Here is a 25,217-nt window from a genome sequence, read left to right on the forward strand (position 1 = left end):
AGCATTTGGGATATACTTATGCTAAAAAAAAATTCATTGTTTGATCTGAAATTTAAATTAAACTGGCCATCTTGTATTTAAATGTTTTAGAAAACCCTGCACACCCTCCATGGAGGGGCTGCTTTTAGGTGATGGTATTGTCATTCTAGAAGCGGTTGGGAAACCAAAAACCAGTTCTAGAGCAAAACTCAATGACTGAAAACAACATGAAACAGAACTTCCAGAGTCATAAGAAATTTCCTCTAGTATCAATGCAAACATTCAACAGAGGTTGAACTGAGGCCCTTTATAATGAAAATGACCAAAAAAACTTGGTCTAGTTGGTTGCTTGGGGCAGGGGGTAAGAAAAATTCCCACTGATCTATATATTCTGTTTTTTAAAATGTAAAACCTTTATGTGAACTATTACAATATGGCAAAGCTAATTAATTGAGCTCATTGACTTTATCCACTCTGTCACATTGCTACCATCTTCCGGTGATTACCAAAGAGGATTTCTTGTATTCACACATTAGCAAACTTCCTTTTGCCTAATGCTGTAAATCCAAGTCACCCATAGGCTTTCTAATGGTTGAGTGGCTGTGATGAACTGATCAGAGGTAGTATGTTTGTACTGAATTTGTAGAGTGTTTTACCTGCATCGTTCTATGAGGCAGGTACTAATATTTCCATCTCACAAGTGGGAAAGCTAAGACCCCGATTGGAGAGTGTCTTGGCCCGGGGTGGTGGTGTGGCAATGACGGCAGAATGGGTCTGTAGATCCCAGGGGAGAGGGGCACCTGGGGGCCCCAGTCAGTTAAGCATTTGCCTTCGGTTCAGGTCATGGTCCCAGGGTCCTGGGATCGAGCCCTGCCTTGGGCTCTCTATTCAGCAGGGAGCCTGCTTCTCCCTTTCCTCCCCACTCATGCTCTCTGTCCCTATCTCTGTCTCTAACAAATAAATGAAATGTTTTTAAAAAAATAAATAGATCCCAGAGGAGAATTCTAGTCCTATTGTCTTCTATGCTACCTCATCCTTTCTTCTCTGAGGCCCTACAGAGGGATCTGCCACCACACAAGCAAATTTTGCCCAATATTCGCAGATGGCCCAGAGATGAAAGTGAGACCTCCAGCAGGGAGAGTGAAAATTTAGGGGATAACAGTTGGGGCTTGGGTGTGTCTTGCTATTTTCATTCCCATTCTTTGTTCATTCCATCAGTCCTCAGTTTATTCCATGTTTCCAAGGTCACACCCAATCAGATTCTATTTTTTCCAGAGTTCTTTGTTCATCATTGGGGGGATTTTGTGTTTATTTAAGGAGTGCTTCCTTACAAATGCAAAAATATCCTCAAATCTATCATCATTGAAAAATTACCCACCCCTGTAATGGGAAGCTTCCCTGGACCACCATTGATTGGTCTAATCGAATATTCAAAAGCCATTTAGAAATGGGTTTCCTGGTCCACACTTTAAACAGTCAATCTAGACCCATTGTCTGGATATTCTTTTTCATTGGTTCACTCTGTTTTATTGTATTGAACTCATTTAAGTGTTTCTGTTTTATAATTGTGTGGGATTTGGGGGTAATTCATTCAAAGGTGTATACCCTAATAAATAAATTATTCTCCTTTGGCTGCTAATGTTTAACTGGTTCTCTTGAAAGGAAAGAAAAGAAAGCAAAAGACAGCTGAAGACACAGTTTTTGTTCAAGTGAGGAGAAAAAGTACGCCAATTCTGTTTAGAAAAGACCTTTAAAAACCCATAGTGATTATACAAAAGGGAGCAAAAGCATTTTAGGGAGAAATGAAATAAATGGTAAACAATCATGCCTCCAACAGAGAGAATGCGTCATTTCCTCATTTAAAAGAGGATGCTGGAAGTCAGAAAAACTAATGTTGGCTATAAGAAGCGGAGGGGAGGTGAGACTTCTTTCCTGTCTTTTGCAGCGTTCATGGAGGCCATCCTGTTAATTAGCTTAAAAACAAACAAACAAAAAAAACCCCTATGAATTAGCTTTGAAAGTCTGGAAACTAAGTAAAATAGAGAAAGCTCAGGTCTGTGTAATATGCACATCAAGCAAATGTGCCTGAAACTTTGTTCATCCAGAGAATATTTACAATCTGCTTTCTTCTGATACCCGAGAATAAAGGCAGATTTCATATTTCTTTTATTTGGAAAGTTATTTCCAATTGTAAATATCTGTGTGGAAAAAAGAGTGGAATCTATACTTCTCATAAACCATTTTATTTGACGGGTCTCCAATGTCTGATTGTCTTGGCATGCTGTTACGGCAAGAGATGTAGATGAAATTTCTGACGAAATTATATCCCAACATCTCAGGGTTCCAAATTTATGAGAATTAACAAACATGCTAAATGCAATTGGGAAGAATCCGTATGCTTCTTTGCAGGGCATAGGTCTGAGCTATTCCAAACAGAGGAGAAACAAAGAAATTGTGATCCATGATTTTTAGCAATGAGACCACTTTTAGTGGACTCATCTGATGTGAAAATGAAATGAAACATCTATTCTGCAGTCAAGAAGATAATTAATGAGCCACTCATTTCTAAATGAAGGCCTAAGGGAATAAAGCGACTGGCCTTGAATTTAAAAAGAGAAAAGTGGTTACATGTTTGAAAGAATACCAAGTCAAAATCACCCCATTAATGTTTGAATTTGAGTTCTTATTCATTTTTAAAAGAGATGTAACCCTTGCTGAGCTCCTCCGTGGATGTTACTTGCTAACTGTAACTACCATCTTCGCTAAAGTAAGGAGAAAGAGGAACACTTTTCCTTTTGGTTCCTTTGCTTTAAGCTTTCCTTTAGACAAAGTGAGCTGGATTGCACATGTAGAAGCCCCTCGGATACATGTCAGGCCTTCAAGGTGCATCTCTAGGCCTTTGTTCTCCCTTTAGATTGCAGATAAACTAAAAGCTGCCTGGAAATGAAGAAGGGATTTAGAAAAAATGTCAACCGGGCAGAATCAGACATCAAGCTTTGGATCCCTTAATCTATCTGTTTCAGGCACTGACTTGGATGTTTACTAATGATGATGAGAGTTAATATCTACTGAGTGCCAACTATGTACTGAGTCCTTCGCTTGCCTTGTCTTCTTTAATCCTTATCAGAAACCTTTATGGTAGGGCCTCTTCTGATTCGCATTTCCCAGATGGAAAAACTGAGGCTGACAGTGTGAAAATTCCTTGCCCAAGATCATGTCTGATGGTTCAAGAGCCCAAGTAAAAACCTGCTTCTGTCCAACTAAAATGAGAAAGAGGAAGAAAAAAACCCTGGAAAATACTGTTTTCAGTTTGAGTAATTTAGGTTTACTAACGTCACCAGCAAGACCCCCACTGACAAACCCCCTTCTTCTTCACAGGAATGTTAACCTTTTATTTTATTTATTTGTTTATTTATTTTGAATGATGTATTTATTTATTTGAGAGAGAGAGAGAGCATGCACACAAGCAGAAGGAGGGGCAGAGGGAGAAAGAGAGAATCTCAAGCAGACTCCCCACTGAGCATGGGGCCTGACACAGGGTTTGATCCCACAAGCCTGAGAACATGACCTAAGCCGAAACCAAGAGTCGGATGCTTGACCCACTGAGCCACCCAGGCGCCCCTAACTTTATCTTCTAGAGGCAAATCATGGGAAGAGCTCCAGCCAGCCTAGACCAGTTTGAGCTTGACCACTGACTCCAACCTGAGAGATGGACCATGGAGTGTGCGACAGTTACCTCCACCTCATTGTAATGTGAAAACCTCTGCCCAAGGGGGAGCACAGACCTCATCTCATTAACATAACGTATGATGCATGTATAGGAATATTTCCTATGTACATGCACGCAACCTTATGCCCACCTCTCTGGGCAATGATACACCTCCCCTTTCTTTATATTCACCCTACCCCAAAATAAAAGGGACCCACTCTCCCCTGCTCAAGGAGTCCCAGCTTTTGGAATTATCCTCCTTGATCTCCCTTTTTTGCTGCAAATAAAGTTTCCTTTGTGTGATGACCCCACCTGGTGCAGTCTCTATCTGTAACTTAACAAGGCGCAAAGTCACACGAATTCACTGACAGTAAGATCTTTAAAAATAAGCATGAACTCCATTAGACAAAATTGTTTAGAATGGTGTCTCCCACTGAACTCTGAACCTGTGGTTAGGTAAGTCCTTCACTTTGTGGGACCTTTCCCTATTACTGGACCATGGGAAATGTAAGAAAAGACAAATCTATAATACGGACATATTGTACTACATTGTCTACATAGCTCCCGTGCCCTTTCATTCAGTTAACATGCCCATGTTAATATGTGTGCTTTCATTTCAAAATGTTTGCTCCAGGAACACTTCCTTTATAATTCATCATCAAATATCCAACCACAGCAAAAGCCTATTAAATTATATTAGTTTCTAATTAAATTCAAACTACAGAAATGCCAGAAGTGAAGCGCTCTGGGTTATGGTCTCAGCTTCATCATTAATTGTGAAAGTAACTAGTAACTAGGTGAGTCACATTTCTCTGTGTCAATTTCCTCCTCCAGACAATGAGGATAATAATGCATTTCCTAAGTAATATTTGGTAAGTGATTAAAGTGATGCAAATAGTTGTGAAATATTTGGAAAAACAATGGGCTAGATGAGTCTAAGGCAGTATTACATGTAGCGTTTTTCTTATTGGCTTAATTTCTAAGCCAATACTTTGGGGAAAAAAACTTTGGAAATAACATGTAGAAGTATCCTCAAAAGAATCTTATACAGTACACACTAATTAGAGTCTTTTTTTAAAACTATTGTGTTAAATAAATTTTGTGACCTCTTACTGAAGTAACCTATTACTCCACAAACTAATGACCAAAAAAACTACACACAAACCCACAAGTTTTTCGTATATCACGTGTGCCGTACTTACACAATCTTCTCAAGGGTGTAAATTCTCTTCCAAATTTCTGAGGAGCCATTCCTAAAGCTTTCTGTGATAAAGACCACAAAGCCAAACTTCTTCGTCACTCCTAGTTATAACAACACCCTCTGCCACCGTAAGTTTATCTCCAATATCCTCCAACCGTGTCTGAAACTCCTGTTTCTTTTTAAGAAACTCAGCCTCTTGTGCTGGGAATCATGTGTGTGGAAATGACATCCAGAGCTGTATCCCAAGCTTTCACTCGGCTAAAGCTTTGAAACTGAAAACGGGTGTGTGTGCAAGTGTGTGTGTGTGTGTGTGTGTGTGTGTGTGTGTGTGTGTGTGTTTCATTTTCTTCTCTCCACTCATACTGCCTTAAGTTTTTATTTCCTGAACCAGTAATGTAAGGCCAAATGGTTTATCTGGGATATATTTTCAGGAAGTAAGGGACCCGGTAAGTGAGATGGAGAAGGAAAGGAAGCTGATAAAAGATGGGTGACCCCTGGGGGACAGGGCAGAACATGCCCCAAGGAGCTGGAGCACGTGCTCACACTCTGCCATCAGGGAGCGGTGAGTCAGTGCCATTGGCAAGAGGCTCATATTCTCAGCCTTATTTCCAGCTCTCTCTCACTCTTCTCATCTACTCTCTCATTACAGCGGATGGGTTCTTAGCCCTCTACTCAATCTCAGCTCCACACTTCCTTTTTCCCTCCCGAGCCCCTTGGGCAGAGCTCCGTGCATCCTCTGAGCTGGAAGCCCTGTCTCTAGTTCCACAATGATGCCCCCTCGGCCATGCACTACGGTTCCAACACCAGGAACAGAAAGTTTTTTTTTTTTTCCCTCTTGCTCACGTGGGGCACTGTTGCTTATTATATTAAAGCCAAACTATTTGGCACAATCTTTCCTGTTTAGCCAACTTTAACCCAGGTAATCAAATCTACTTGATGCCTTTTGTGTGATCTGTGTCATCTCCCTGGCCTCTGCCCCTTCCAGCCACACCACGCCATTCTCCCTTTGTTCTCTGTATGTTGGCCCTGTTTGTCTTCTTTTGATCCTTAAGCCTGTTAAAACCAATAACAGCAAACCACACACACCACAGGCCCCAAATGGACTCATTTATGCTAGGCCAGATCACCAAATAGGGGCTTAATCCCTCACCCAATCGTAGTTTCAACCTCCCCCATAAATGTAGTCTTAACCATTTAGTCAGGAACCTTCTGGTCAGAACCAGTGCAGTAAGGTAGCACATGGGCCCTCTCTGTCCCTGACAAAGGAAGATGAGGTAATCCACTTAATAAGACCCCCCGCCCTTCCCCTTAAGGCAAGGTGACTTTGCATGAAGCAATCTTTTTTTTTTCTTTTGCTAATAACGTCCTTGTCTCACCCTCCTGCCTATAAACCATCCATTTCATACAACTCCTCTGAGCATCTCTCTGCCTCCTAGATGGGATGCCACCCAACTCATGAATTATTTAATAAAGCTAATGAGATCTTCACATTTACCCAGTTGAACTGTGTTTGTGAACAAATTTGTCATGCCCTTCTACCTCAGGGCCTTTGCATGTGCTATTTCCTCTTGTCTGTAATACTCTTCTCTTCTTCACTTAGTAACACCGCCTCCTTCCTTCATTTTGAATGGCATTTAGTTAAGCTTTTTCTGACTTCCCTTTACCCAGGCTCCAATCCCTAAACCCTAAAGGTCAGTGCCCTGTTGTATCTGTTTTCTCCTTCATACCGCTTTTCATGATTATAGTTCATTAATTGATTAATTACATTTTTAATATCTGCTACTCCCAGTAGGGTGTAAAGTACATGAGAGCCTATATTGTTCACCCATGTATCCCTAACACCTAGGATGATGCTTAGCATATTGCAAGCACTCTATATATAAAAAAATGAATATGTGCAACCTATACTTTCCAGCTCTGAAGGCTTTGCATTTCTCCTCCTGTGATATCCTTCACTCTCCTCATTTAGATGAAATAATATGGAAACAACAATGCTCAATAAACATTGTGGATAGATCCCTGGACTAGCAATTTGAGAGGGCTCTGTGTAACTACAAAGGTGAAGGGCAAAATGCTACAAAATCATTATCATTCTTTATCTATAACCAAGGCATCATATTGTGTATCATTTGCAAATTAACTATAATGAAACATGAGCATTCTCAGGGACTTGATACCAATGCTGGCAGTAGGACGCTCCGTAGAAAAGGAGGTGATTCTGTGAACTTGTAAAAGCTTGTGTTTACTCCCAAATTTAACGGAAAATGCATATGGCACTAAGGGAAGTTAGACAGTAGAGCAATGACTTAATGCTTTGGAAATTTAGGGGACAGGTATGACAGCCTATTGTGTCTCAGAATAAGTAATTTCAACAAAGACATAAAGTATACAAATGGGAAGAGAATTTGATTTCGCTTAAGTTTATTTGATAGAACTCAACACTTGAACAACTGCTGTTTGCTAGACTAAAAGAGTTTTAAAATTCTCCTTTCTCCTTAATGGGTCCCAAAGAGAAATGTATCCATTTGTTCCATCGCAAGTGTTCAAGTGCAGATTTGGGGGATAATAAAAGTCTTGCGTTGCTATTTAATTATTCAGTTGACTGCTAGAAAGATTTCGCTACCCAAATGGGCTTGTAACTCAGAAATGATAATACATGTTTATTTTAAAAGATAGCCATGTAATTCCAAAACAAACTAGTGTCAATCTAGATTTTTATTATGGCAGTGACAATTTGACAATTATGTAAAAAGTTGTAAAAGAAAAAAATCGGCAGCCATCAATTCACTTTTTACTTAGTAGTCCTGAATGTGCTTTCTGTGAAAAACATCATGCTCTTGAAACTTCTATGTTGAACACCTGGAGTGAATAATTGCATACAAGGTGACAATGAGATGTTTATAAATATATTTTTCTATTCAGCAATTACATTTTCAATAAGAAAAGTTTAATGTATATCTAATATTAGACCTACTTTAAAATATGTACCTATCACTAAAGGGAAAATCACATTAAAACAAAGCACAGTATTATCAATTTCTGGTAAAACTTTAAAACGTTGTCATTAATTATGGATGGAGCAGTTTTCCTGTGGTAGATTCCTATTTGTTTGACACCTGGCAGGGCCTGCATCAATTTATTCACTTTCTCTGTTACACGCATTTGGTCCCTGGGGCTATTATTTCCGAGGGAAACCAAGCAACATAATTAGAAGCCCACATGAATGATTCATACTAGAACACTCTAGAACATGCTAGTCAATGGGATATGCTGAATGACTGATCTAACTTGATGGCTCACATTTCTGTGGTGCCAGGAGGAAGTGATCCATTTACCAGATCCTTGAGATTAGCTAAGCCAGTTCTAGCAGCTGCAGAGCCCTAGAGTCTTCCTGTATCTGCAGGAAATATTTGCAATGTTATCATGATGAAGCATTTCCTCAGCGCACGCACCCGCATGCGCACACACACACACAAGCACACACGTTGTACAATGGCTGCTTATCTTGGTACCTCCTAGGCACTTAGTAGTGTCTTTACCTTTTTAAAAAATAACCCCTTTATTACTCTAGAGGCAGCACATTTTATATCTACCAAATAATTCATAAACTCAGGCAAACAAGTAAACAAAACTTCACCTTCCCATCACCCAGAATTACCATGTCTTATGTCTTAGTGCATGTGCTTCTGGATAGTATGTTTGTATATATATTTGCATTTATACACACACCTATTTGAATATATTTTTCTTTGGCAACGTGAGATTATACTCTACATACTGTTCTAAAAATTAACGTTTTTTTAGTCAGTGATCTTTACCTTTCCATTTCAGTACGTTTTCTTATGTCATTGAATAGCTAAACCATATTCAAATTTCTCCAATTAAGCTAAAAAAACTTCTTACAACTGTTTGGTCCTATGCAGGGATCCTATCAAGAAACATTATCTGATTTTTATATCCCTATGTCTCTTCAATCTGTTGTGATCCTTTTTTTATGATGTTGGCTTGTTGAAGACACAGAGCCAGTTTTCCTGTGGAATGTCTCACCTTCTAGATGTATCTGGTTGCTTCCTTGTTGTACCTTGTAGCTGATTCCTATACCCCCCTATCTCTTTTGAACATGAAGTTAGATCTAAAGGAATGATGGGTTCATGCTAAGGATTTTTGGCTAAAATATACCATAGGTGATTCTGTATCAAGAACTGCACTCTCCAGTATGCAGACGTGGCTATTTAAATTTATGCTTAAATTCATTAAAATTGAAAATTAAATTCCTCAGTTGCACCAGCCACATTTGAACCGCTCGATAGCCACATGTGGCTGGTGGCTATCATTTGGACAGCAACAGATATGGAACACTTCCCTCGCTGCAGAAAGTTATACTGGATTGCTAGTTAGAGATTGATTCCATTTCTCCACCCCTTGAATCTGGGCGTGGCTATGTGACTTTCTCTGATGAACTGGATACTAGTGAACATGATGTAAGTAGAGGCCTAGAAAATATGCACCATGGGTGTCCCCGCTCTGCAGCTGAAACCCAGAGACCGTCTTGTAAAGAAGCTCAGACTAGCCTACTGGAACGTGAGACCCTGCATGGAGAGTGCCCCAACTGTTCCAGCTGAGGTCCCAGACATGTGAGTAAAGCCAGGCTACGTCATCCTGGGAAAGTCTGTAGAGAAGGGCCTCAGCTATCCAGCCATCCCTGTTGACTGCCAGACATGTGAGTGAGGCCCTCTGAGATTAATCAGTGCCAGGTGAGTCACCAGCTGAAACACAGAGCCCAGCAAAGTTGACCCACAGAGGAATGAAGAATCATGAACGATTACTGCTTTTAGCCACTAGACTTTTTGAATGGTTTGTTACTTGGCAATAAATAACTGATATGCAATTAGAAAGGAATCAGTATAGCATTGCTCTGGCCCTATGCAATGTCTTGTCCTCCATCCGACACTCGCCTAACACAGAAATCTTGCTTAAATCCATACCGCCATTAGGTTTCAGGTTTTGCAAAATGACGTTTTCCACTTTTGTCATTCCTTCTACATTTATTAACTGGCATTCCTTTGTAAAGTAGAGCTCTTTATCAAATGGGCTAGTTGGTTATTCTGTCATACAGTTGGTTCCTACTGGAAAGGCCAACCAAATATTTCATTTTTCCTTTAATTACAAATTAAAAAGTAAGGAGTTGTTTAATGGCCATCTCAAATGATGCTTCTCTGGTGTTCTCTTTTTTGGGTATCTTTATGAAGTCATGAATTTAAACATCAAATACATTTTGTCTATAAGCACTATTCTTTTTGATGTCCAAATTTTCCCAACTATGGCCACCGGGAGCCCCTTCAGACCACCTTCTATGTCATTTTGATGCAAATCTATTAATCTCCCATTGTTTCCTTGCTTTCTGACAAACAAGCTATCTCAAGCTCACCCTGCCTCCTCCCTGCCCCAGACCTACAATAAGCCATTTCTCTAAGAAGCCCTGGGGATGTATTGAAGTACACAATCTGGGTGCTTAAATCGATCTAGAGATGACGTTGCTTGCAGGCCATTCCATTTATAGAGATGTAATTTGCAGTGTACAAGTGCTTCCCCCTTTCTCAGCTCCCTCATTTTATTCTTTGCTCTCAAATCTGCTCACAGCAATTCTCACTCAGGATGCAACCCTCTCTTGTGTTTGGCCTTTGGTGGGTTTGCAGCATGCAGGACATTTCAGAGTCCCCCTTCCTTCCTGTTGCATCATTGTTGATTTCACTCCAGTTCTGCCACCTTTGGGTTTGGGGTTTTCCTGTCTCCTACCACATCTGAAGATGTGGTCCACTGAGTTTTGACTTCTGTTGCCTGTGACAGTCTCCCTGCTTTTCGGAAACGAGAGTAGAAAGATTTACACACTGACCCAGCTCAGGTTAATCAGAAGGTTCATCAAGGTTATTGGTCAGGGAGGGACACTGACCCAAATCTATCTAAACAAAAACCGTTGCTGGAAGCAGTGGGCTAGAGTAGCTGCAGGAATGAACACGTGGGGCTGCTCACAGCATCTGGCTCTCTCAGGGAGAGAATCTGGCTGAGACCAAAGCTAAGAGAGAAGAGAGAATTAAGAGGTAGAGAGAGACAGATTTCTGAGGACCTCATTCAAACGCCTGGGTCTGGCCTTACCTGGATCCAAACCAAACCTAGGTTTCTCATTAATGCAATTTTGAAAAGTCCTTTTAATTAAATAAAACAATTAAGATGAAGTGCTTATCCTACTGAATGGTGTGTCCCCAGTATACGCTATCATTATTGGTTTTGAAAACTAATTTGAATTAGGTTTCTGTCATTCTAAGTATAATAATAAAAACAAAGAAAATAATACCAATGATTTTTGTGAATTGTACTAGGCACTTTACATGTTATTTCACTAAGTCCTCACTTTAAGCCACAAGGTAAATTTTCTTATTCCCATTTTAAAGACTTAAAAATGAGTTGAGGACTCAAGAACTTTAAGGGAGCTGGTCATATAGAAAGTGGTAGATCTGGGGCGCCTGGGTGGCTCAGTTGGTTAAGTGACTGCCTTCGGCTCAGGTCATGATCCTGGAGTCCCGGGATCGAGTCCCGCATCGGGCTCCCTGCTCGGCAGGGAGTCTGCTTCTCCCTCTGACCCTCCCCCACTCTCATGTGTTTTCTCTCTCTCTCAAATAAATAAATACAATCTTAAAAAAAAAAAAGTGGTAGATCTGGGATTTTGACCTTAGCAGTTTGAGTCCAGAATCCAAGCTCCAAATGGCTTACATATTGTTTATGACTTAGAAATAATTGAAAGTATAGCACTTAGGAAATTAAGCAACATGCTACTGAAGAACCAAGAAGTCAAAGAAGAAATCAAAAAAGAAATAAAAAAAATACCTTGAGATAAATGAAAATGGAAATGTAATATTCCAAAATTACAGGATGTAGCAAAAGCAGTTTTGAGAGGGAATTTCATAGCAATAAATGCCTATATCAAGAAACAAGAAAAGACTTGGGCCCCTGGGTGGCTTAATTGGTAAAGTGTCTGACTCTTCATATCAGTTCAGGTCTTGACCTCAGGGTCATGAGTTCAAGCCCCGTGTGGGGCTCCGTGCTGGGTGTGGAACCTACTTAAAAAAAAAAAGAAGCATGAAAAGTTTCAAATAAACAACCTAACTTTACACCTCAAGGACTAAAAAAAGAAGAACAAATGAAGCCAAAAGTTAGTAGAAAAAAGGAAATAACTATTGGAGCAGAAAGAAATGAAATAGGGATTAAACAGATAATATAAAAGATCAATGAAACTAAGAGCTGGCTCTTTGAAGAGATAAAATTGACAAACCTTTAGGTAGACTGACCAAGGAAAAAAGAGAGTGGACTCTCCTTTGATAAATAAAATCAGAAATGAAAGAGTAGATGTTACAGTTGATACCAGAGAAATACAAAGGATTATTAGAGATTCCTATGAGCAAGTATATGCTAAAAAACTGGGCAACAAAGAAATGGATGAATTACTAGAAACATATAACCTCTCAGAGCTGAATCATGATTAAATAGAAAATCTGAACAGATAGATGACCAGTAAGTAGATTGAACCAGTGATAAAAAATCTTCCCCTTTGCTCATTTGTTTTGTTTCTTAAATTCCACATGAGTGAAATAATATGGTATTCATCTTTTCCTGACTTATTTCACTTAGCATAATACTCTCTAGCTCTATCCATGTCATTGCAAATGGCAAGATTTCATCCTTTTTTATGGTTGCGTTATATATATATATATATAAAACATATTCTTTATCCATTCATCAATTGGTGGACACTTGGGCTGTTTCCATAATTTGGCTATTGTTGATAATACTGGTATAAACAACAAAGTGCATGTATCCCTTCAAATTAGTATTTTTGTATTCTTTGAGTAAATACTTAGTAGTGCAATTGCTAGATTGTAGGGTAGCTCTATTTTTAACTTAGTGAGGAAACTCCATACTGTTTTCCAGAGTGGCTGCATCAGTTTGCATTCCCAACAACAGTGCGGGAGGGTTCCCCTTTCTCCACATCCTTGTCAACACCTTGTGTTTCTTGTGTTGTTGATTTTAGCCATTCTGACAGGTATGAGTATGATACCGCGTTTTAGTTTTGATTTGCATTTCCCTGATGATAAGTGATGCTGAGCATCTTTTCATGTGTCTATGGGCCATCTGGATGTCTTTTTTGGAAAAGTATCTATTCGTGTCTTCTGCCTATTTTTTCATTGGATTATTCATTTTGGGTGTGTTGAGTTTTAGAAGTTCTTTCTAATTTTGATACTAACCCTTTATCAGATATGTCATTTGCAAATTTCTTCTCCCCTTCCATAGGTTGCCTTGTAGTTTTGTTTATGGTTTCCTTCACTGTGCAGAAGGTTTTTATTTTGATGTAATCCCAATAGTTTATTTTTTATTTTGTTTCCTTTGCCTCAGGAGACATATCTAGAAAGAAGTTGCTATGGTCGATGTCAAAGAGGTTACTGCCTGTGTTCTCTTCTAGGGTTTTTATGGTTTCTGGTCTCTATTTAATTACCTAGGAATAAATTTAACTAAAGAGGTAAAAGACATATATTGAGAACTACGAGACATTAATGAAAGAAATTGAAGAAGACACAAACAGAAAGATATTCCATGATCATGAATTGGAAGAATTAATATTGTTAAATTGTCTTTGTTACCTAAAGCAATATACAGATTCAGTGAAATTTCTATCAAAATTCCTAAGGCATTTTTCACAGAAATAGAACAAAAAAATTCTAAAATATTTATGTAATCATAAAAGATCCTGAAAAGCCAAAGCAATTTTGAGAGAGAAGAACAAACCTGGAGGCACCATGCTCCCTGATTTCAAACTATATTACAAAGATATGGTAATTAAAACAGTAGGGTATTGGCATAAAAATAGACATATGAGAAATGAAATGAATATAGAGCCCAGAAATAAATCCACGCATACATGATCAATGCATGTATGACAAAAGAAGCAAGAATACACACTTAGGATAGAATAGTCTATTCAACAAATAGTGCTGGGAAAATTGGACAGCTACATGCAAAAGAATGAAACTGGACCGATATCTCACATCATATACAAAAATTAACTCAAAATGGATTAAAGACTTGAACATAAGACCTGAAACTGTAAAACTCTTAGGTGATGAGCTCCTTGATACAGGTCTTGGTGTTAACTTTTTTGAAGCTGATGCCAAAAGCAAAGTCAACAACCACAAAACTAAACAAGGGGGACTACATCAAACTAAAAAGCTTCTGTACAGCAAAGGAAACCATCAACAAAATGAAAAGGCAACCTACGAAATGAGAGAAAATATTTGCAAATCATATATCTGGTGATGTGCTAATTAATATCCAAAAAATATATATAAAAATCACACAACTTAATAGCGAAACAACAAACAATCTGATTAAAAATCAGGCAGGTCTAAAAAGACATATTCACAAAGAAGACATACAGACAGCCAACAGGTACATGAAAAGATGCTCAACACCACTAATCATCAGAGAAATGCAAATCAAAACCATAATGAGATGCCAACTCATACCATTAGAATGGCTGTCCTCAAAAAGACAAGAAAAACCAAGTGTTGGTGAGGATGTAGAGAAAAGGGAACCCTTGTGCATTGTTGGTGGAATGTCAATGGGTGCCACCACTGTGGAAAACAGTATGGAGGTTCCCGAAAAAATTAAATACAGAACTATCATATGAATACAGCAATTCCACTTCTGGGTATTTATCTGAAGAAAATGAAAACATTAATTCAAAAGGATATATAGTCACTGAGGCATTATTTACAATAGCCAAGATATGGAAACAACCTAAGTGTTCAGCAATGGATGAATGGATAAAGAAGACATGGCATATATTTATACAATGGAGTATTATTCAGCCAATACAAAGAATGAAATCTTGCCATTTGCGATAACATGGATGGACCTCAATGGCATGATGCCAAGTGAAATAACTCGGAAAAAGACAAATACTGCATGACCTCTCTTATATGTGGAGTCTAAAAAATATATATACAAAACATATATATATTGTAACTAAGCTCACAGATATGGAGAACAGATTGGTGATTTCTAGAGGTGGGAGGAAGGGAGGAGAAATGAGTGAATTGTTTTCTTTTTTTTTTTAGTTTAAATAAATTAAATTTTAAAAAGCCCCAAAAGCAAAGCAAAGAAAAAAATTAAATTTATATACAGTTTTATACACTTTCCTTTCTTCAAAATATGAATTCATGTGTCTTAGATGCTTCTTGGAGTGCTAATGAAGTGATGGAGAAATGTAGAAAGCATAATACATTTTTTTTCAAAAAATAAAAAAGAGTGTAGGCACAGAACCGAAAGCAGCCAGAAAATCACCTGTAACATTGTGCTTAGTCAAGAAATATGCCTGTGAGTTTGGAATCTAAGCTTCATTAATGGCTCACGAAGTTACGAGCTGTTCTGATCTTCTCCCAATAGTGCACTAAAATGACTTCATACCAGATTTTATAACCAAATGCCCAATTTCACTTTGCAGGACTCTTCCTGTTGATTCCTTTGAAAACTGCCAGTAGAAACAATTAGCAGAGGACCTGAAAAATTGGACCTGGTGAGATAAGGAAGATCAGATTTCAAGGACAATTCCTTGTTTGTTGAGGGGAACCTCTGTTCAGCTTTCTCTGGCTCCTGAAGCAATGGAATTTCCTCCTCACAGACGCCTATGAACAGCATGTTTCAAAATATGAATTCCTTCCCACTTAATGAAAATGATTCCATTAAGTGTTATAAATTGAATTCAATTACTATCCATTTTTCTTTTTAAATATGCTTAATAATAAGTAAGTTTAACCAAAGTGATGTTATCCTTGTAGGTTCATTTCCCCCCCCCCCCATTTCTTTATAGCACCTTTGTCATGATGATCTCATTAAGAAGCGTTAATGCTTTTCAAAATCCTCGCTAAAAAAGAAAAAGGAAGAAAGAAAATACTCTATCCTATCAACATCTAATTGGAACTTCTCTGGGGAAAGGTATTTTTTTTTTTTTTTACTAAAAGCATAAGTATGTTGCTTTGACTGTCTAATGATAATTCTCTTTAGTTTACAGCCAACTTGCCTCTGGGAAATTAGTCATGGAGACATCAAAATTGCAGTGAGATTCTGATTTACTTCTAACATTTTCAGCTAGTATGCAGTAATACTATGGATTAGGTGTGATTGTTAACCACTTTACAAATAAAGAATCACAGGTTTAGAGAGGTGAAGTAAGCTGACAGGCACACAGCTAGTAAATGAAAGAATGTAAAACCTGGATGATGCCAACATTTACACGTGGAACTTCTACTTTTCCTTTTCTAATGAGAATTTACTAAAGACTTGGAAATCACAGAAATACTCCACAGAGGATAACTCACATCTGCTCCAAGATTTGTTACTTCCAGAGCCTGTGGTCCTGAATTAATCCTCAGGGATTTTAATAGCTTCCTAGGAGACCCCCACAGGTCAGGAATCAACTGAAGCCACCTGACAAGTCAAGGTCTCCCTTAAAGGGAAGAAAAGGATGCTTGAGCCTACTATAGTTCCCAGGGTGCCTGTTATGTTCCCAGGATGGTCGATAGGGGTAACATCCATCTGTTTGAAAGGAAGCCCACCACAACTCATACCTATCCTGCCCCACACACTCTATGGTCCTACTCACATGGCCAAGACAAAACCACTGAAGTGAACTGGTCTAGGTTCTTCAGTTAGGGTTGCTCACTCTGTGTGTGAAACCATCACCCAGTGGGTAGCTCTCTACTAAGCCCAATCCATATTTTCTTCAAGCTAATGTGAAAGAAACTTGTCTTGGCCAACACTCACAATCTTTATGAGGATCATATAAATAGCTCAGATAAGTTTTTTCAATCTAGCTTTAGGAAGAAAGGAATTCTCGCACACAGCTCTGATGTGGTCTCACTTTACAAGACTCAATGGAACACAGACAGGCTAGATAGTTTGCCTTTGGGTCACTCCCCAGACTTAGGGATGGGCTCACTAGTCTTGACTAGCACTGCCCACCACAGGGGACCTCCTAGAACAAAGGGGGCTTTGTTCCCAAGAAAATCTCTACCTTAAACATCATACATTGGAAATCTTAAAAGTTACAGTTTCTAACTTTGAAACAAACAGGCAAAAAGGATTAACTTCTGCCTGCTCCCAGAATCCCATTCCATATGGAACACAGCTACACAGATGTTTGGAGCCAAGCAAGTCAAAATGGAAAAACCCCAAAGGCTGTTTGTGCCACACATGGACCATCTTATAGAAATGGAAAGTTGATTCCAAATACCTGGGATTTCATGTTGGGGTTCACAAGTACCTGAGGTTCCAATGAATTTTCAGTTCCCATCCAGATTAGGCGATGGGCATTACAGACGTCCACGTGGATGGCTTCCACATTCCAGAAGTGGTCAGGAGTCCCATGGCTAAAAGTAGCTGCCCTGATCTTCTATGGCACTTTGACTGCCAAAGGTCACAGCCCCACCTCCTACCTTGTCCTTATTTTAGAGACGGTACAGCATACAGGGAAGAACGAGGCTTTGGTTTCTCAGAAATGGGGAAAGGAACCCCCGCTCTGCTTACCAGCTATGTGATCTCGAGCAACGAGCTTTAACATACAGATCCTTATTGCTTCATTGATTACCTACATTTTATGGCGATGGTAAAGAGTAAGTCAAATGATATATAGAAAATATTTAACACATGTCTGGCACAAAGTAGGTGCCTAAGAAATAGGAGCTCCTGGGGCACCTAGGTGGCTCAGTTGTTAGGTGTCTGCCTTCGGCTCAGGTCATGGTCCCAGGGTCCTGGGGTCGAGCCCCGCATCGGGCTCCCTGCTTGGCGGGAAGCCTGCTTCTCCCTCTCCCACTCCCCCTGCTTGTGTTCCCTCTCTCGCTGTGTCTCTCTCTGTCAAATAAATAAATAAAATCTTAAAAAAAATAAAAAAGAAATAGGATCTCCTGTATTTTCAACTCAGCTCTTTGAGAACAAGATTCATGTTTGTTTTATCCACCCCTTTACCCCACCACCAACGGCCATGAACCTACCACATGTCTCCTTGTACTTGATACATTTCCAGGTTCAGTAAATATTTGCTGAATGATGAATGCCTGAATAAATGAGTGAATATGCCTACAATGCCTACAGGAATACATTTAAGCCAATCATCACAGACTTTGAGTAATGAAGAACAGTATCTGCCAGCAGATAACATTACCAGAAATAATAAGGAAGCATGAGAAATTTGTGAAACACCAATGCGTTGGTCCCTTGAACAGCAGGCAGACTCCCAGCAAGGCTGTCTAGAGCAGACAGCCACAGCAGACAGACAGTATAGCATGGGCCTTGTCCATCACACCTCAGCCTGAGACAGTGATGAAGGTAGACTTGGAGGGGAACATTGCATCAACAACTAACCAAGCAGCATCCAGGAACGGTCCACAGGGTGCCAGACCCCAGGCTGAGGCCAGGAAACAAGGCCAAAAGACAGAATTCCTTCTCTTGAAAGCTCACAGCCTGCTGGAGAAGGCAGGTGAAGAGAGAATCTTTGTTGTGGGGTAAGCAGGGCAGATATACATGGTATGATTTGGGAGTATGGAAGACTCCCCTTGCCCAACAGTCTCTCCTTATCTGTCTAGCAGGCCTGGAATTCCCATTCCTCAGACTCTGGAACTAGATCAAACTGTATCTGATTCCTTCCTACAGCAGTCCTTGGCTCCTTCACAGCCCAAGTCCTTGATCCTTATTTTAGAACAGTCACTTCTCATTCAATTTTCAGATTAATCCTGAATGAAAAGAATTCCTTCAAACCAACACCTGTGGTTCAACAGTCATTATTCCTTTAGTTATGGAAATGGCCCCTGAAAGTCTGTGATGTGCTAGACATTGAGGACAGCGCAGAGCCCAAGGCAGATGCAAGATTCACTTGTCAGGGCCCATGGTCTTGTGCGCAATACTGTTGACAACTATGAGGAGGAAGAACCGGGGGCTGGGGAATTACACAGCAATGGGACTAAACCTAACTGAAGCGTAGATGTGAGCTGAGACCAGATGGATAGATAAGGGTACTCGGAGAAGAGGGAGGCTTCATGGTTAGAATGGTGGGATATGGGATCTGATGGCCCAGGTTCAAGTCCTAGGCAAAGTCATCAACCCATGTCAGCCTAAGTTTGCACATTTTGAGAATGCAAATAGGAATAATAACAATTCTTACCTCTTAAGTTACCGTCCGCAAAGGTAAAGATTAAATAGGAGAGGTAGGGGGCCTGGGTGGCGCAGTCAGTTAAGCGTCAGAACTCTTGGTTTCGGCTCAAGTCATGATCTCAAGGTTGTGAGGTTCGAGCCCCACATTGAGCCCTAGTGTTGGGCTCCGTGCTCAGTGCGGAGCCTGTTTGAGATTCTCTCTCCCTCTGCCCCTCCCCCCACTCACACTCTCTCTCTAAAATAAATAAACAAGTAAAATCTTAAAAAAAAATAAATAGGTGATATATACATATATGCATATGAATACACTAATGTATATTCATATCTAGATCCTATATTTATATAAGTTCCTATATACATAAGCTCATTATCACAGTATCTGACATATAAGAAGGCTTCACCAGAAAACTAATTTTTAAGGATGAAAGTAAGTCAGTGTTCTCAATATTGAAGGACTAGCAAGTGTGACAGCTGGAGATAAGGAAGAGAAAAAAATGCAGCTGAGGGATTTGTAGGAAGTTTATTATAGCTAGGTTCTGCATGAGAAGTAGGGTGTCTGACCCTGAGGAGGGCCCTTCTTCTGATCGCTGGGTTTCTGACTTATACAAAAATGTCCAACCCCATGACTGACCCCACCCTCTGAGTGTTCACAAGCTTTTATTGTAGTAATCTCTGAGTACCCCAGATCCATTTCAGGTCTACTGTGTGTGAGTTAGAATGCATTTGCCTGAAAGTGGCAAATGAACTGACTTAACCAAAAAAAAAAAAAAAAAAAAAAAAGGAAGCATAGAAATGATGAATGATGGTTGGTCTACACAGCTGGGAAGTCCAGGCACAGTGATGGCTGGATCCAGGTATTCCTGGTTGCTGGTAATCTTTCCATTCTCATTGTTCTGCTTTCCCTTATGCTGGCTTCATCCTAAGCCATTCTTTTCTCTATGGCAACAACATGACCATTAGCGACTCGGTGTTTACACTCCATATGGCTGGAAACCCGATCAGAAAGCAGGTTCCTCTCTCCCCAGAATCCCAGAGGTAACTCTCATTGGACCAACTTGGGTCACTCTAGCTAGCAGAGGGGCAAATGCTGATTGGTGAAGTCTAGGTCACACAAGCACCCTCAGAGCCAAAGGTCAAGCTGCGCAGGAACCATATGAGTGGGGTGGTGGGAGGAGAGATCATTTCTGGGCCAGACGTTTGCCTGTGGGCTGTCAGATCTCCCTCCCCTCAGCAGCACGGAGAACTCTGTTTGATGGCCTTGCTGGCGCTCGGGTGGATTCTGCTAACTGGAGGCCCTGACAGAAGATGAGAGGATAGGAAGAGACCAGAAGCCAAGGTATTTATCCACCTTGTCCTCTGCTTCAGGGGGTGTCACAGACAATGGCTGTGTCTCCCTGCAAAGCCCCTCCCTTCAGGGTCAGCTCCAGCTGGGCAGACCCGCCATAGTTCTAGCTTCCACCAGATGGCCCTGGACTTGGCCTCCTCCCTTGGGCTCCCACCCTATGTGTCGGGGGGAGAGAGATCCTGCTGTTGCTAACCCCCTGGGCAGCCCTACCATCCGTTTGGCCTTCCATCCCTGCCACCAACTGCAGAACTAGTTCCAGAATACAATTCACTCTATTTGACATACCTGGAATGGTATCTATGTTGCCAACTAGATCCTGACTCATCCAGTTCCCTACAGCGGAAAATCCAGGAGAGGGTGAACATGTCTGGCAGGCAAAATGAACAGCTGTCCACGACAGATTACATTCTGTCTAGTTCCTGTGAGTTCCTCTGCCAGGGAATGAAACTGTACCCCTTAATCCCAGCCTGGACCTGCCTTACTGCAACTTGCTAACATAGCTCTGGGGTGCCGTTTCCCAAGAGACCTGCAGTAACAGAAGTAGTAGTGACAACAAGCAGTTACGGGTCCTATCCTGGGCCAGGCACTGTTCTAAATGCTCCCTGTTATCTCAGTGAGTACTGACGATGCTGCTAGGAAGCAGTAGTACCACACTGCTGTCTGACACGTGAGGAAGCCAAGGTTCCCTCAAGTCGAAGGGCTGGTAAGAAGTCAAGCGGAGACTTGAACTTGGCATTCTGGCTTCAGAACATACCTCTTAACCCGGGACACACAGCTGTCTCCCAGGCCAGGGAGGGGTCAGCCAAGGTCTGGAAAAAATTCCATTTTGAGCCTCATTCGTGGCGATCCCTCTATTCGGAGGTGCTGGGCAACACCCGAACTGGAGTAGCCAGTGTCCAGTTTCCACTGGGGGAGCTACGTACGGGGACGGTCAGTAGTAGGCAGAGATGCCCTGATATTTTGTTCGGGGGTTCCCCCCCCAGACTGGCTGTCCAGCTGTGGCACATAGCTTGACTATCCCTAATGAACTCCCGGTTATAAAAGGGGATTAAAGCTCTATCGGCAAAAACCATTTGTGGCACAAAACAATTACCACGATCACAAGAAACGTGGGGGATAATTCTGTGAAAAATTGCACAAAAGCCATGCCAAACCCTCGCTCAGCATTCCAGTTAGAATCTGAACGAAATGAGGAATAATCACGGGGCTACGATGATGCCTAATTAAAGCTAAATTTAGCCCATCCTGGTTTTTCAGAGTTGTCATGAAATCCGTTTCAATTCACACAATAATAATGGCAAACCCAGATAATGAGGAAAGGGATTTAATTCGAAAGGTGGAATGTCATCGATATAATAAGATAAACACACACACACACACACACACACACACACACACACACACACACACGCATGCACAGAGGGGCCCAAATGAAAACGGGCATTTGGTTGACATTTTCAGTGATGTCACGGTGACTTCCTGGCTTTCTAATTTAAAAATTAAAGAAAAGGAAAGAAAAGCAAGCAGGAAGAAGATCAAGCAAGATGTTGATTTCTTGCCATTTCCCGAGGGGCACTAAAGTGAACCTGCTGTCTCCACACAGGCACGGTGGGGGAGAGGGTGGAGGAGCAGGTCTTTAATTTCAGGCAGGGCAGATTCGGGCTCTGCGCTTCCTGACAACCACCGGGGGTAGCGAGAGACTACCACAGGCTGGCTCCGGAATTAAACCATGAGGACAGGGGAGAGAGACTGCTCAGAGGGCTGGGGACGCCTCGCCAAGTGAGCCCTTCAGACTTGAGCTGCCTTTCCCCTACAAGGCTTGGCCTCCTCTTCAGTGAATATGTGTCATAGAGAAATAACCAAGAAATGTCTGTGAAGCTTGTGGTCTCATGAAGTGGAAGCCGAGAGGAGACAAGGTGTGAAGCTTGTGGTCTCATGAAGTGGAAGCTGAGAGGGGACAAGGTGAGGGAGGAGGAAATGGCTGAAAAAGGAAGCTCTTCTTCCAGCCAAAGCTCTGGCAGCTGTACCCACCCCTCCACACACACACAGGGCACCCACGAGTAACAAGAAAGCTTCCGGCCTCAGCTCATCCTCTGCCTTTTCTCAGCCCAGGCAGGCGGGAACGTAGGTAAAAATCTGAAGGTTGATGATGTGGATATGGCCCTGCTCTCTAACTGCAGATAGAACCAAGTGAGGATCCAGTAGCTGCATGTCTCTTAGAATGCCCCAATACTCAATGCAGTCTCTCCCAGGAACTGGGTGCTTGAATTGTCTTACTTCCTCTGCAATGCCATACTAAAAAGGAGCTATCATGACCCCCATTTTACAGATTAGGAAACCAAGACTCCGAGAAGTTGAGTAACTTGCTCCAAAAACAGAAGAATAAGTAGCACGTTTGGGATTCAATCCACCAACTGTCAGACCACAGTACAAGACTGCCTCCTAGCTACTTCATTCAGCTAAGTGTTGAAACGTCTCCATGAGCTGTCTACCTTAATTACAAGATGTCTATTGTGAAGGTTTTAAAATATGGCTTTAAAATATTGAAAACTGTTACATTTCAGCTTTAAAAAAAAAGTCCAAGTAATGGACAAAAGAGATAGCCTCAACCAGCCCAGACACTCAGCACGCACTTATTCAAAAAGTAACATAAATGAGAATGTTATTCTGGGGGGTAATAATGCTACATGCTAACTAAATGCAAGTTTTAAAAAATATTTCTGAGAATTAGATTCAATAAGAAAAGAAATGAACTTAGCATGTATATGAGTGTCTATGTTTATAACCAACTTTAATATTAAGATAAGAATATTCACAGTCTTTGCCCTTGCCCTGACCTCTAAAAAGAGTCTGGTCCGCTAATTCTGTGGCCCTCTTCTCCGCTCCGCCCAGGCTCTGTGGCGCTGGTTCTCCAAGTGTGGGCCACGGAGGAAGTCTTTGTGGGCAAAGGAGGGGTGACAAATGCATCAAATAATAAATCCCTCCTTCATATCTTTATGTGATGATCTGACTGAGGCAATTTAAGTAACTTAAAAAGGTATTTCTCAGAAAATAATGCAGCCTAGGTAAGATATGCTAAATACCAGAGAGACAAAATGATCTTATCCCTTTAATACCGTGGGAGACAGCATTTTTGTAAAGTGAATGCACCCATCTCTCTCTTCTCAAATGCTGCTCGTTGTGTCATAGGACTCTGAGAGTCCCCCGACGGAGGCATGGATCTAAGATTCCTTCCCCTGAGTTCGGGCAGGCTTGTGATCACAGTGGAGGCGACACTACGTGACTTCTGCAGCGTGGGCCCTAAAAGGCAGGCGAGCTTCTGCGGGTTGTCTTGGGGCACTTGGCTTTTGGATCTGGGCACCATGCTCTGAGGATGCCCACGCGGCCCTGTGGAGAAGCCAAGCATAGTAACCATTGGCAATCCCTCTGTAGCCTCTGCGAACATCAACATCCACTGCCAGGAGCTTTCAGATGGTTCCTTCCACACCCTGCCTCGTGTTGCCTCCAGCTTTCCAGTCTTCCGCGCCAGGCTGCAGACATTAAGGCGTAGAGACACGCTGACTCCCCTGTACTCCCTTTCAAATTCCTGACCCACAAAAGCATGAGCCTAATCAAAATGGGTGCTATTTCATGCCACAATTTTGGGGTGGTTTGCTACTCCAAGGTAAGTGCCAGGAGAATAAAAGCCCTTCCTCATCTTTAAAGATACAAACACTGCCTTCTTTGTGTCTCTACCCCATTCTCTAATAGTTTTTATCCACCTTTATCAAAGCAAGTATGACTTTATTCGATGAGTAATTACATTTCTGTCTGCCTGACATCAGCTTCTGAGCTTTGCAAGGACAGAGACTTTTGCTTATTGATTTCTGTTCCCCCAAAGCATCTGTTGTAGGAATGAATGAATGAATGAATGAATGATTGAAACAGCCTAGAGAACATCACACTTTTGACTACAATCTCATCATCCCAAACAGAGAGAAAGCCTGATAAGTTTTAAAGCTACTGTGTTTGCAAAGAGTCATTACTTATGAATCAATGCACACATGCAACCGATCCACCTTCCTATTATGAAAAGAGGCTAAGCTAGAAGCAGAGGAATGGAAAACAAGAACACTCAAGCTTCGGGTGGCAGATGTTGGCTGTGCCCCTCCCGCATCCCTTTGAACCCCTGGGGTCCCCCAAGCACATGCCTATCACATTCTATTACAGGTCCCTACAAACTCTCCACCTAAAGGCTGGCTCTCAGCTCCTGAGCAGGGCAGGCCAGATGTGCTGGGGGGAATGAAAGCCCCGGAAACACCCCTCAGCCAATGACAGATGTGGGGCGGGGGATAAATACCCCTGAGTGGGTATTTCTAGGGCTTATTCTACACTGTAGCCCAGAATTCCCAGGCAGGGATGAGCGCCAGTAGCACTCTGGAGGAACCTTTTCAATAACACATTCTTCTCTTTCCACTTTTATTCCCTCAATCCTTACTGATACTCCCGGGATCACCCTTTGAAATAAACCACTGGCTTTCAAATCCTCTACCCAGGGTCTGCTTCTGGGGAAAACTCAAATTGAGCAGCACTCTATGCTACACAGACCAAGCCTTGGTTGACCAAAAAAAAAAAAAAAAAAAAAAAAAAAAACCAACAAGAAAGAGGGTAGGGACAGATAAAATTCACCCAGCAAGTTACAATTCCTTCCAGTGGATTTCAACAAATGACTTCAGGAAAAATTTCCATGT

General features: G+C 41.2%; 1 protein-coding gene across 1 annotated transcript in view; it reads right to left on the reverse strand.

The window, feature by feature from the left end:
* Positions 1-18,860: 18,860 nt before the first annotated feature.
* LOC118356902 overlaps positions 18,861-25,217 on the reverse strand; it is a 93,897-nt gene continuing 87,540 nt past the window's right edge. Inside the window, exons 3-5 of the mRNA XM_035727154.1 lie at positions 23,638-23,874; positions 20,773-20,820; positions 18,861-18,904 (exon numbers count right to left, since the gene is read on the reverse strand). Of these exons, the coding sequence (XP_035583047.1) occupies positions 18,861-18,904; positions 20,773-20,820; positions 23,638-23,874 (329 nt within the window). The remainder of the gene's footprint in view (positions 18,905-20,772; positions 20,821-23,637; positions 23,875-25,217) is intronic.

The sequence above is a fragment of the Zalophus californianus genome, chromosome 1 (assembly GCF_009762305.2).
Source record: "Zalophus californianus isolate mZalCal1 chromosome 1, mZalCal1.pri.v2, whole genome shotgun sequence".
Taxonomy (NCBI): domain Eukaryota; kingdom Metazoa; phylum Chordata; class Mammalia; order Carnivora; family Otariidae; genus Zalophus; species Zalophus californianus.